At 36.1% G+C, this 13,653-nt stretch overlaps 1 protein-coding gene across 7 annotated transcripts in view; it reads right to left on the bottom strand.

Moving 5' to 3' along the window:
• The window catches only part of GALNT11 (polypeptide N-acetylgalactosaminyltransferase 11), a 66,106-nt gene that overhangs the window by 27,216 nt on the left and 25,237 nt on the right, over positions 1-13,653 (bottom strand). For 6 of the 7 annotated variants that reach the window (XM_058533783.1, XM_058533747.1, XM_058533793.1 and 3 more), the window contains exons 2-3: positions 5,752-6,087; positions 145-268 (exon numbers count right to left, since the gene is read on the bottom strand). In XM_058533783.1, the coding sequence (XP_058389766.1) occupies positions 145-268; positions 5,752-6,049 (422 nt within the window). In that variant the 5' untranslated portion in view covers positions 6,050-6,087. Of the gene's footprint in view, positions 1-144; positions 269-1,180; positions 1,227-5,751; positions 6,088-13,653 lie in introns of those variants that run through there. The other variant, XM_058533803.1, reaches the window with a different exon arrangement.

Raw genomic sequence — 13,653 nt, 5'->3', positions numbered from 1 at the left:
GAATGGAAATCTGTCTCAAGTTTTCTAGTATCCAGAATAATGAAGCCTAACTGCAAAATATCAACACCATCCTCATGACCTGTTATACTGGCACTAAAAGCACTGTGTTATAAAAGGATTAGCAGAAACTAATAAGGAACATACGCTGCATTCCTTGTATCGGGCACATCTCTGTGGTAGCCCAAGCGGTTACTAATAAGCATATTGAAGGCATGTTTCTGATAGCCCAAGTCTCGCAACTCTTGATCATGTTCATTGAAAATCATACCTGCAAAAGAGCGAAGTTACAGTCAGTGCATTAAACCGAGAAAGGATTACTACAATTACTATTACGATATTATGATCTTAAGAAAATCCTGACTTTAACCTCTTATAACCAGATAATAGCCATGTTTCTCAAATCTAGATTGTCTCTAGTTTCAAAAAAGTAAATTGAGCTTAAAGTCATATTTTTATCAGTCTAGCTCAAAAAGCAAGTAAGCAAGTGTACCTTAACCATAAATGACATCTGCTCACTAGCCATAATCTTAAGAATATTTTCAAGATAAAGCTTACCTAGGACTAAGAACAGAGAGACTTAATGACGATTCTTCCCATAAAAGCAATAGATTATAGAATCCACAAAGACCTCAACAGGCCCCAATTATAGGCAACCTTTTATATGAACCCCTCCCCTAAAAAAGACTATTGATAAATCTTTCTATAAAAAATCTCTGGCTCTAGAATTTAATCAGCTTCACAGTCAAGAAAGTTCTCCACAGATGTAATCAAAATCACCATAACTTAACATTCTTGCTCTAATATTCTGTCAGAAATCTTACCTTTACATAGAACAATAAAGTCTCCTTTTGCTTTCTCTTTCCTGTATCAAATCTTTAGCCTCTCCTCACAGAATGACTCCCTTGTAACTGCATTTCTCAAAGTCTGGTCATGGAAAACTAATTCCACCAGACATTAATAGACGTTAAAAAGAAAAAGGATTTCACAATCAAATAATGCAGGGAAACACCGGATTTTAAAAGTCGAAAAGGTATTTTTTTTTATGGCAGGACAACTCTGATCCTTTAATAATGTTTTATGGATATCCAGGTGTAAGGGGATGGAATACAGAATGAAGTGTTTCCCCAATTTATTTGACCACAGACGACTAGAGCCCCCAGTTGCACTTTGGGAAACCCACCTCTTAATATGCTTTCTCTCTGGAACTTTTAAAGCTGGTGGACATCCTTTTTTAAATACAAAAGAACAAAGCTCTATTAGCATTTTACATGAGAATGGAAAATCCATGAGAGCAGAGACTTTGGTTATGTTCAAAACATAAAAGAAATAAAACAAAAATTGCTTAATACCCAGAACCTAGGACGGTGCCTTGTACGAATTAGATTCTCAATAAATATTCCTTGATTCAATGAATATCAAAGAGGACTGTCTCATACTGAATAATGAAAGAATTATTTTCTAATACAGACCTCTTGAAAAATTATTCCATAAAGATTAGTTTATGTCCATTTGATAGATGAATAAGAAAATGTGGGGTATATATACAGTGAAATATTATTCAGCCATAAAAATGAAGGAAATCTTGCCATTTACAACAACATGGATGGACCTTGAGGGCATTATGCTAAGTGAAATAAGTCAGACAGAGAAAAACAAATACTATAATACTGTATGATCTCACTTATATGTAGAATCTAAAAAAAGCAAACTCATAGAAACAGAGCAGATCTGTGGTTGCCAGAGGCCAGCGGGAGGGGCAGCAAGCAGCAGATTGGGTGAAGTTTGTCAAAACGTACAAACTTCCAGTTAAAAAATAAATAAATTCTGGGTATGTGATGTACAGCATGGTGACTATAGCTAACAATACTGTACTGTATATCTGAAAGTTGCTAAGATAATAGATCTTAAAAGTTCTCATCACAAGAAAAAAACATTCGTAACTATGTGAGGTGATGGACGTTAACTAAATCTATTGTGGTAATCACTTTACAATATATACAAATACGAAATCATTATGTTGTACACCTTAAACTAATAGAATGTTATATAAGTCAATTGTATCTCAATAAAACTGGGGAAAAAAGATCACTTTAGCTTACTTTTTCTCCCTCCCCTGCTCAAATAAAATTACAGACAAATTTCAATTAATTAGCATGCCAGAGGAGCTATTTCAATTAATTTTATAACTGTAGATTAAATCAGAGAATCTATTTTTAATTTTAAATTTGTTGTTGATAATCTTTCTAAAATGTACTTTTTCTTTTTTTTTTTTTTTTTGTGAGGAGATCAGCCCTGAGCTAACATCCGCCAATCCTCCTCTTTTTTTGCTGAGGAAGACGGCCCTGGGCTAACATCTGTGCCTATCTTCCTCCACTTTATATGGGACGCCGCCACAGCATGGCTTACCAAGCAGTGCGTCGGTGCGCGCCCGGGATCCGAACCAGCGAACCCCGGGCCGCCGCAGCGGAGCGCGCGCACTTAACCGCTTGCGCCACCGGGCCGGCCCCTCTAAAATGTACTTTTTAACAGGTTCTTTTCCCTGTTTAAGGATAATGCCCTATTCAGAAATGAGCATACTTTTACTACATTGATTTATATTAATTCCTTCTAAATTAAGTTTTCTAAGAAATTTAGTGGGGTTTTTTTTTTCACTTTTTGGATTTTGGTAAAATGTACATAACATAAAATCTACCATTAGTGACCTTTAGTACACTTACGATGTTGTACAACCATCAAAACTATCTTGTTGCGGAACATTTTCACCACCCCTCAAAAGAAACTCTGTACCCAATAAAGCAGTCACTGCCCATTCCTCCCTCCCGAAGGCCCTGGTAACCACGAATCTGCTTTCTGTCTCTATGAACTTCCCTATTCTAGACATTTCACATAAATGTAATTACACAATATTTGACCTTTGTGTCCTGTTTCTTTCACTTATCACAATGTTTTCAAGGTTCATTTATGTTGTAGCATATATCATAACTTCATTCTTTTCTACGCCTGAAATATTCCACTGTACAGATACACCCACATTTTGTTTGTCCTTTCATCAGCTGATGGACATTTTGTGTTGTCTCCACCTTTGTCTATTGAGAATAGCGCTATGAACAGTTGTGTACAAATTTTTGTTTTGAACACCTGTTTGCAATTCTTTTGCGTATATATTCAGGGGTGGAATTGCTGGGTCATATGGTAATTCCATGTTTAACTTACTGAGGAACCACCAAACTGTTTTCCACAGTGGCTGCACCATTTTACAATCACACCAGCAATGTATGAGGGTTCCAATTTATCCACACTCTCACCAAACACTTGTTACTTTCCATTTTTTAAAAACCACAACCATCCTAGCAAATGCGAAATGGTATCTCATTGTGGTTTTCGTTTGCATTTCTGTAATAACTAATTATGTTGAACATCTTTTCATGTGATTGTTGGCCATTTGCATATCTTCTTTGGAAAAATGTCTATCACATCCTTTGTCCATTTTTAAATTGGGCTATTTGTCTTTATTGTTGAGTTGTAAGAGTTCTTTATATATTCTGGATAATGGACCCATTAGAGATATGGTTTGCAAACATTTTTTTCAATTCTGTGGGTTGTCTTTTTTCACTTTCTTGATAGTGTTCTTTGATGTTCAAAAATTTTTAATTTCAATGAAGTCCAGTTTATCTATTTTTTCTTTTGTTGCTTGTACTTTCAGTGTCATATCTAAGAACTCATTGCCAAATCGAAGGACATGAAGATTTATCCCTATGATCATGATTTTAGCTCTTATAATTAGGTCTTTGAACCATTTTGAGTTAATTTTTTTTGAATGATATAAGGGTCCAACTTCATTTTTTTGCATGTAGGTATCTAGTTGTCCCCGCATCACTTGTTGAAAAGACTATTCTTTCTCCATTAAATGGTCTTACATCCTTTTTGAAAATCAATTGACCACAGATGTCACTTGACCATAGATGTCATAGATTGTGGACTCTTGGTCTATCCACTGATCTATACGTCTGTCCTTACGCCAGTATCACATTGTTTTGATTACTGTAGATTTGTAGGAAGTTTTGAAATCGGGAAGTGTGAGTCCTCTAACTGGGTTCTTTTTCAAGATTGTTTTGGCTGTTCTTGCAATTACATATTAATTTTAGAATCTTTTCAACAAAGGCTGTTGGGATCTTGATAAGGTTTGCATTCAATCTGTGGATTGCTCTGGGTAAGTACTGCTAGTATACAGGCAACTGGCTTTTTGAGTGTTGATCTTGTACCCTGCAACTTTGCTGAATTCATTTATTAGCTGTAATCAATTTTTTTGTGTATTCTTTAGGATCTTTTATAAAGAATTTAGTTTTTCAGTTAGGCAATTTGGGTTTGTCACTTCAAATATTTATAATTCTCTCATTACTACTTTCAAAGGCAAATACAAAGTCCATTCAAAACGGTAAACTCAATGTTATTTCTTTATAAAAGTTTTAGCAAAATCATTATGAATAAATTAAAAAACTAGAAATTTTCCCATTAATGCTTTTTAAATGTCTAAATGGCTGTTTGAAAAAGATTGGAAGGTGTATTTTATGAAAATTGAAGTATTAGCTTCCATTTCCTCATATAATTTTAAATACTTTCGACTGCATGGATTAGAAAATCATTAAGTCCTAGAAACTGATTTTTTTTTTTTTTTTTTTTTTGTGAGGAGATCAGCCCTGAGCTAACATCCGCCAATCCTCCTCCTTTTTTGCTGAGGAAGACGGCTCTGGGCTAACATCGGTGCCCATCTTCCTCCACTTTATATGGGACGCCGCCACAGCATGGCTTACCAAGCAGTGCGTCGGTGCGCGCCCGGGATCCGAACCAGCGAACCCCGGGCCGCCGCAGCGGAGCGCGCGCACTTAACCGCTTGCGCCACCGGGCCGGCCCCTAGAAACTGATTTTATTTCTTTGAAACTATGATCAAATTTTAAAAATCTGTTTTAACACTTTCTTCATATTCTATGGATCTTTTGACCTCAAAATCTCTTACTATACGCTTTTGCTCCTAAATTACTTATTATTTGATGCTTTTATGACAAGATCAAAGTTCTTTTTTTTAAGTTTTAAAGAACCAAAATGGCTCATTTATCTCTTAAAATATGTTAAAACCAGGACTCTACTATTATAGTAATCAAAGACATATACAGTAGATTCTTGCTTCCAAATTGAACAGAATATATTTTTGAAGAAAAAAAAGTTTGTTTTATACTAAAATTTTACAAACTCCTATATTTAATATATTCCAGCACCTTAATAATTCTTATGAGTAGAAATCTTATCAAATATAAGTAATCTCAGCTTATTTCTAAACCTGGTTTATGTTCTGTTTTAATTAACTCTGCCTTTCAAAATATGTTAAATATAGTCAAGTAACCTTTCAACCATTTCTTTCCCTTATGAAATAATGCTAGCTATTAAAATCTTCCCCCATAGGTTCCATTTTCTTTCCAGCCACTTAATTTTTCATTTTTTTTTTTCTATTCTGGACCTTATTAGTTTCTCCCAAGTGGTCATAAAATATTGAAGTCAGAATGAGACAAATTAGAATATAACTCCCCACTGAGGGCAAAAATCATAAGACTTCAGCTAGTTCATGAATGAAATAAATCAGTGGGGAAAAAAATGATACATTTCTAATCCCCTGAGCAACACATGATTTAAAGAATAATTAAACTTCTAATGATTAAATACTTTGACATACTACTAGTAAAAATCAAGTACACTTACCCAATTCAGAAGACAATTTCACATTGCCTTTTTCTGAATCTTCAATATGATTATTATCTATCACATCATCAATTTTGTTTACTTTGAACTGTGATTCTAATACTCGACTTGGGCCTCGAGTGAAACGGGGATAGAATTTTTTGGGGAATGGTCCATGGGGCCCAGACCCCTTGATGGGCACATTCCTAAGTGGCTGAGTCACTTCACTGAAGTTGAAATAAACAAAAAGCAAAACCGTCCAGGTTGCAGATGTAAAAAGGCATCCATAACAGAAATATCGAACTGTGACACTTCCCATTATAGACTTAGCATAGCTGAAGGGCCATTTTCAATTTCCTAAAAGAGAAGGAGAGATATGTTAGACACTTTAGGACACTTACAAATCATCCACCAAGTTCATATTTACTGTTTTCCAAACCACCAAGTAGCACTTCTGAACTATTTACTTAGGACCCCTATGCATACATACCGTTAATAAAGATTCAAATGTAAGAAGACATACGGATAGCATTGAACAAAAAAATAAGGGCCGGCCGGGTGGCGCAAGCAGTTAAGTGCGCACGCTCCGCTGCAGCGGCCCGGGGTTCGCCAGTTCGGATCCTGGGCGCGCACCGAGGCACCGCTTGTCAAGCCATGCTGTGGCGGCGTCCCATATAAAGTAGAGGAAGACGGACACAGATGTTAGCTCAGGGCCAGTCTACCTCAGAAAAAAAGAGGAGGATTGGCATCAGATGTTAGCTCAGGGCTGATCTCCTCACAAAAAAAAAAAAAAAAAAAAAAAAGGATTCAACAATTAAAACCACAGGCCAATGTGTTAATGCTCAGAAAACCAATAGCTGCAAAACAGCTGACTTATTCATTTGCTCATGTTAATGGATAATTCTTCACCTTTGTTCTGGATTGCTTTCAGAAAGTTTAGTAATTTTTTTCAGGTTCTAACTTTTCATGAGGAAAATTTAAGTATATATGTGTCGTGACAGTACATGTAAGGTCCCTTCCAACTGTAAAATTACAACTCTTTTAACTCAAGGATCTTAAAATCTGTCATTAAAAATAAGTAACTTGAAAAAATAGTTCTACTTTCCAATCAAACATTAAACCTGCCCTGATGCCTACTCTCAATTCAACAAATCTAGAGTTACATTTCAAATTTATAACTGAAAGACTTCAAACAATTCTATTTTCCCTCTCCTTATGATGCCCTGTAAACAATGTGGCACTGAACAGCAATTTTTTCCGATGTTTTCTGATAATATTTGGTCTTCACAGAGGCCTCACAGAACTTCCTGAGGAATCTTTGTAAAGAGCCCAATGCACATATAAAATAGTCTCACTGAACATTAAGGCAGAGAAACCGTATATAAGTAATGTACACACAGAAGAAATGTACAAAGCGATGCTTCTACATTATTTCTTATTTCTACACTATGAAATAATTTAAAAAATATTATCACCCCCTCAAAGTTAAGACAAAGCAAATCAGCATCAGTAAACTCCACTTCAAAAATTAAGCTGTTTTGTACAATGTTATGCCATAAGCCTAGAAGACAGTAAACAGCTCAATTTCTTAACTGTCTGACAACCAAGAACTATTATTTAGGGGCTGGCCCGGTGGCGTAGCAGTTAAGTTCTCATGGTCCGCTTTGGCGGCCAGGGTTTCCCTGGTTCGGATCCTAGGCACAGACCTACTCGCCGCTCATCAAGCCATGCTTTGGCAGTGTCCCATACTGAAGAGCTACAACTCTACAACTATGATACACAACTACGTACTGGGGCTTTGGGGAGAAAAAAGAAAAAAAAAAAAGAGGAAGATTGGCAACAGATGTTAGCTCAGGGCCAATCTTCCTTAAAAAAAAAAAAAAAAAGAAAAAACCCTATTATTGATTTCACTGCATATCAATTCAAAAGCTTCAAAAACAAAAGAAACCACCACCAGCACCCAAACAAACAAAAACTCCCACTACAATAATACCAGAGGGGCAGCTGGAAATGACCACAGCACAAAGGGAAAGTCAGACACCAATGAAAGTGCTGTCATGTCAGCTGTTAGCACTTTTTAAAGACATGCACACACACAAAAACTGCAGAAGTGGAAGAAAATGTTCTCTAAGCAAAATGAATGGAGCCATGATAGCAAATGAACGGACAAAAAAAGTTGCAAATTTGCAACTTGCAATAAAAATGTTGCAAAGAATACAGAGTAGAGACATTTAGGTAAAACATTTGATTTCACCTAAAACAGACATTACAACTTCCTAAAATATTTGCCTTGGGGGTAGGCAAAAACCAAGCAAACGAACATCAAAAATAAAAGTACTACTTTCTCAAAAGGCCATGAAATCCTGAAGTTCAAGACTAACTGTAGAGGCTGCTCAATTCCATAAAGAACTGAGCATCTAAGGAGCCATCCCCTCTTCAACATATATACAACGAGATTTCTATTTAGATTGTTTTCCTCAAACAACTCCAGACCTTCCCACTTCCATCTTGGCCTCCTTAACCCTGAACACAGAAAGGAACCATGCAAGAGGGACCAAGAGAGAAAGCCAGCCAATTCCCTCTCCAATTACTGGGAAGCCAGAGGATGCTAAATCAGGGGCTATTCCATCAAGCAGCTCTGAACAACAGGTGGACACTCGGACATTAGGTTCACATCTTTTTCTTCATTCTAAATCCCACCAGCATGTGGGGCAATGTCCAGAACCCTTCAAAACCCTAGCTTCAAAATCTGATTCATGTTCCTCCTATAACTTTCACCCATATTCTACTTAAGTAACCCTGCCCCTACCCTGGACTTCATCATCACCCAGAAATGATTTAATGACCTCTTAAGTCTTAAATTAAAACCTCACTATCTGACCACAACCCTGACTTCCCAGCTGTGTCATTCTTACTCACACTACCACTACTTTTCAATCTCACTGCAGGCAAAGCCTGGACACTCAACTTTCCCTTCTCTTACAGCTTACATTTCGTTTCTGTCCCCAGCCACAAATCCCTTAGTGGCTTTACAGTCATGCATTGCTTACAAGGGGAAAATGTTCTGAGATATGCTTTGGGTGATTGCATCCTTGTGTGAACAGCAGAGTGCAATGAAGGGGAACAAAACTTGCCACCTCAAAATGTGTCTTATTTAACATGAAGATTATTTTAGGCTGATTATTTTTAAGAAACAAAAGACTCAAAGTTTTTCTTATTAACTCCCCTTTAACTGCCTAAAAGAATTCAGATAAAAAAACCCATCTCAGGAAGCAAGCTATCACCTTAGTTAGCCTAACATGAACTAGGTGGTAGACAGGGAGGAACCTAGAAAAGCCTGTTTGTTGGGCTCCCCTCTGTTCTTCTGTTTTTTTTGTGTCCTCAGTCACTAGTTTTCCAAACATTTGCTCCTTTTCACCTACCTGTGAAGTGCTTTCCTTCCCTTTGAAGTCCCTGACCCTCCCCACTCCAACATCTTTTGTCTTTAGCTGAGGATTTAAGGTGAGGGCTTTGGCCATTTTATCAAGTTACTCAGTTTTCCTGGGTTTCTCCCATGTACACATGTTGTTACACTTTTGTTCATTTTTCTCCTGTTAATCTGTCTCATGTCCATTTAATCCGTTGACCAGCCAGAAGAACCTGGAGGGGTAGAGGAAAATTTCTTCCTCCCCTACAGTATTTACACAAACCTAGATGGTATAGCTAACTATACACTTAGGCTATATGGCACTAATCTTACGGGACCACCATTGTATATGTGGTCCGTTGTTAACCAAAAGGTTTTTAGGTGGCACATGACTGTACTTCCTTCCAGATCCAGTTTGGAACGTGATGTTGGATAATATTAGAAAGTGATAAGTGGTAAGGAGAAAAAATAAAGCAGGGAAGAGTGATATGAAGTAGAAGAGGGTGTGTGAAATTTTTGGTAGATGGCTAGGGAAGGCCTCACTGAGAAAGTGATAATCGAGTCAAAGCCTGAACAAAATAAAGTAGTGAGCACTGCAAATATCTGGGGAAGAGCCATCCACGAGAGGGCAGAGCAAAAGCAAAGGCCCTCAAGAAGCAGTGTGCAGTGGGGTCAAAGAGTTTGCATCATATAGACCATGTGCTCTGCTCACAAGACAACTAAGTTAAAAAACAATCAATGACAAAAAGATAACTAGAAAAATTAGAAAACGTCTAAGTGGAAATTAGAAAGTATTTAGAACTAAATAGTGAAAATACTACTTTTCAAAACCTGTGAGATACAGCAAAAGCCAAATTTATAGCCTGGGATGCTAATATTAGAAAATACAGCCCACAAACTATGAATTTAGAAAAATATAATTGAATAAACCCAACAAAAATGAAAGACAAAAACAATAACAACGATGTCAGGAAGTAACAGAAAATAAAGATGAAATAAGATGATAAAAGGCAAAAGCTGATTCTTTAAAAGATCAATAAAATTAAGAAAGTACTGGCAAGACTAATCAAGAAAGAGAGAAAGTAGAAATACACAATACCGAAAATGAAAAAGAGGACATAAATATAGATGCAGATTAAAAATAAAAAGTATTATTCATAAGCAAAAAGTTGGTTCTTTAAAAGATCAGTAAAATTAACTAAGCACTGGCAAGACTAATCGAGAAAAAAGAGAGAAAGCAGAAATAAACTGAAAATGAAAAAGAGGGCATAAATATAGATGTAGCTTAAAAATAAAAGTGTTGTTCATAAATTTAGGTAAAATGGATAAACTCCTAGAAAAATATAAATGCACAACACTGACTGGAAAATCAGGAAACTTGGAAGGCTTTATAGTCCTTTTGAATATTAAACCATTGCAAAAACATTTCTAGACAGTTTTACAAGTGAGTTCTACCAAACATTTGAGGAACAAATGATTCCAGTCTTGTATGACTACCTGCAAAGAACAGAAAAAGAGAAAACGTTCTCCACCTCATTTTCTGAGGCTATTATCACCCTGATACCAAAACAAGGACAGTATAAGGAAGCAATATTAAAGACAATCTCAGAGAGATTACAAAAATCTTAACGAAAACATTAAAACTGAAACCAACAATGTTTTTAAAAATGAATACATCACGAACAAGTTGTCTTTACCTCAGGAATACAAGGCTGGTTCAATATTTGAAAACCTATTACTATTATTATCCACTATCTTAAAAAATTAAAGGAAAAAAACATATGAATTGATCAGTGGAGATAAAGAGTTTATCACAATTCAACACTCAATTCTCAGCAAACTAGGAATGTGGAAATCTTGAACCTGACAACAAGAATCTCCGAAAATCTTACAGCAAAAATGATACTCAATGGTGAAATGATAAAATTATTTTCTTTAAAAACAGCAACAAGATAAGGATGCCCATATCACTACCTGTATTACACTACCAGAAATATAATATTGGACGCAAGAGTTCCAAAACACAGGAATCCCTGGAGTATTTATTAAAAATACAGATTCCTGGAGCTCTGTGCCAAATATGCTAAACCTGAATTTGCAGAGGTAAAGTTAAGGAGTCTGTAGCTTTAATAAGCTTCCTAGTTAACTCTGATAAACGGCCAGATTTGGGAACCAATGGTATAATGAAAAGACAAGATTAAGTTCTAATCCCATTCTGCACAAACTGGCTATGCAACTTTGGAAAAATTACCAAATTTTCTTAGCCTTATTTTCATCAACTGTATCCCAAATTAAGAATACTGTCTAGCTTATTGGATACTTAGATTTAAATGAAATACTTAGAATTATATGAGATGATTAATACACAAACACAATGATCTGCACTGTACAAAAAACAACAGGCTCTCATTGTCCAACTTCACAAATTAAATAAAGGTCTTTGTGATAGAAACAGAAGGCTACTTTCCATTTTGTCACTGCACAATCTTAGGTTCCCTCTTGGCTGCCAGCGCCTAAGGGGAAAATGAAAGTTTTCTCCTCAAGACCTTACCCATGGGATATGGCCAACTCTGTTCAGATTCTTCACAGAATACCCCTGGCTCAACCTGTCTGTAACAGTTCAACATCAAGAGTCCTTGTTTCCTGAACTGTAATTAATTCTCAACAACCCTATCAAGTAAATATGATTATTTTCCTCAAGCCATATTATGATAATTCTTTAGAGAACATTTTTTATGTAGTGAATCATTATACTAAATTAAAGTACCAAAAAATGAGAGAAATTTATAAAATCAGGTCATTTCTTTTTAACCACAATAGTCCTCAGAAGCAACAAAGATGCTATCAGTTTTTAGACAACGTCAAGAAGTTAACACCCAAATATGAAGTGCAAAGCAATTTAATAAAATAACAGTTTCTTAATTGCTTAAGAAATTAAAACATCCAAACAAAAATCAAAAGCTGAAATTTTAATCTAATCTATGCTAACAAATAATAAATCCAGCAACTACACAATAAAGTCTTTTTGTTTTTACTGCTTGCTATTCCTTCTATAAGCAATTACCCATGGCTTCAATATCCTTTAAAAGCCTTTAAAAGGAGGGTCAAAGGAAATATTTAAGGTTAGTTAATACAAAACAACTAGTGAACAAATTCTTTCAATCATAAACTTCAATAGTTAATAAAACCAAAACTTCAGCAGTCAGATTTCAACGTAATATATTTTTCAAAAGTTAAATGAATAAAAGGCTAACCAGCTGTGTACATGAATTTTCACTGAGACAAGGCAATATGGTTTTATGTTTTTCTCTAGTCATGGTCTGCTAACTGCTCAGGGACAGGTGCCTTGTAAGCTGAGGTCAGGGTTTTGCCAGGGAGGTAGAGAAGAATAGGGAGAGGTATATGCAATGTGATGATTAGAATGACAGACCGTAGATTTAAGCCAGGCAAGGAGAAATGTGAGGATGTGGAAGAATGAGACAGGATGAAAAAATGTGGATGGGCCAATGGATTAGAGGTCCTGGCGTGGCTAAATAATTGTTGGAGTTATGTTGCCAAAGAGAGTTACATGGAAAGACTGAATGCTGTGATTGGAAAATGAAATGCCAATACTCATATTTTGGAGAGGTACAGTTAGTGACAGTAAAAGAATCCTTTCCAGGGCCGGCCCCGTGGCTTAGCAGTTAAGTGTTCACGCTCCACTGCTGGTGGCCCGGGTTCGGATCCTGGGCACGCACCGACGCACCGCTTCTCCAGCCATGCTGAGGCCGCGTCCCACGTACAGCAACTAGAAGGATGTGCAGCTATGACATACAACTATCTACTGGGGCTTTGGGGAAAAAATAAATAAATAAAATCTTTAAAAAAAAAAAAAAGAATCCTTTCCAGATCCAAGAACTGGAAATATCCCAATAAACAATCTGCCTATAGTATAAGCATTGCTATACTTACTATAAGCAAATCCCCTGAGGACAGGCGTCATTTCCATCTTTTCAAACTCATTATGTTTAGCACAGTGTCTAGTACTAACAATTAACAAATAATTGTATAATTTTTAAAAGTATATTTCTGTTCCAGAAAAAGTTACAGGACATTGTTTAGATTCTGGGCAATGTGAAATCCTAGAAAAGAATATAATATGTGAGCAGAGCACATTCTGGGAAATAAATGTTTATTGTTAAGAAGGAGGAGAGGAAGAAGGAGAAGATGGCTAACTGGTTTAAACAGATGGTTTCATTAGATGTTGTCAGTACTAAGCAAAATATTCAGCATGTAGCAAAAGTCCCAAGTCTTCCTTTCTCAGTCTATGATTTCTTACTGATAAATTTGAAAACACTGCAAGAGGAAATTTTATAAATTAAGAGATGGCTTCATACAATTCTCTACAAATCAATTTGAAAACCTAGAAGAAAAGAATAACTTTTAAGGCAAATACAATTTACTCCAACTGATCCCAGTCCCAATAGAAATCCAAATAGACCAATCACTAATATTCAGAAGAAATAATGTCACAAAAG

Source organism: Diceros bicornis, chromosome 3 (assembly GCF_020826845.1).
Source record: "Diceros bicornis minor isolate mBicDic1 chromosome 3, mDicBic1.mat.cur, whole genome shotgun sequence".
Classification (NCBI taxonomy): Eukaryota; Metazoa; Chordata; class Mammalia; order Perissodactyla; family Rhinocerotidae; genus Diceros; species Diceros bicornis.
Note: the sequence above shows the minus strand (reverse complement) of the source record. Positions and strands in the feature narration are given on the sequence as shown.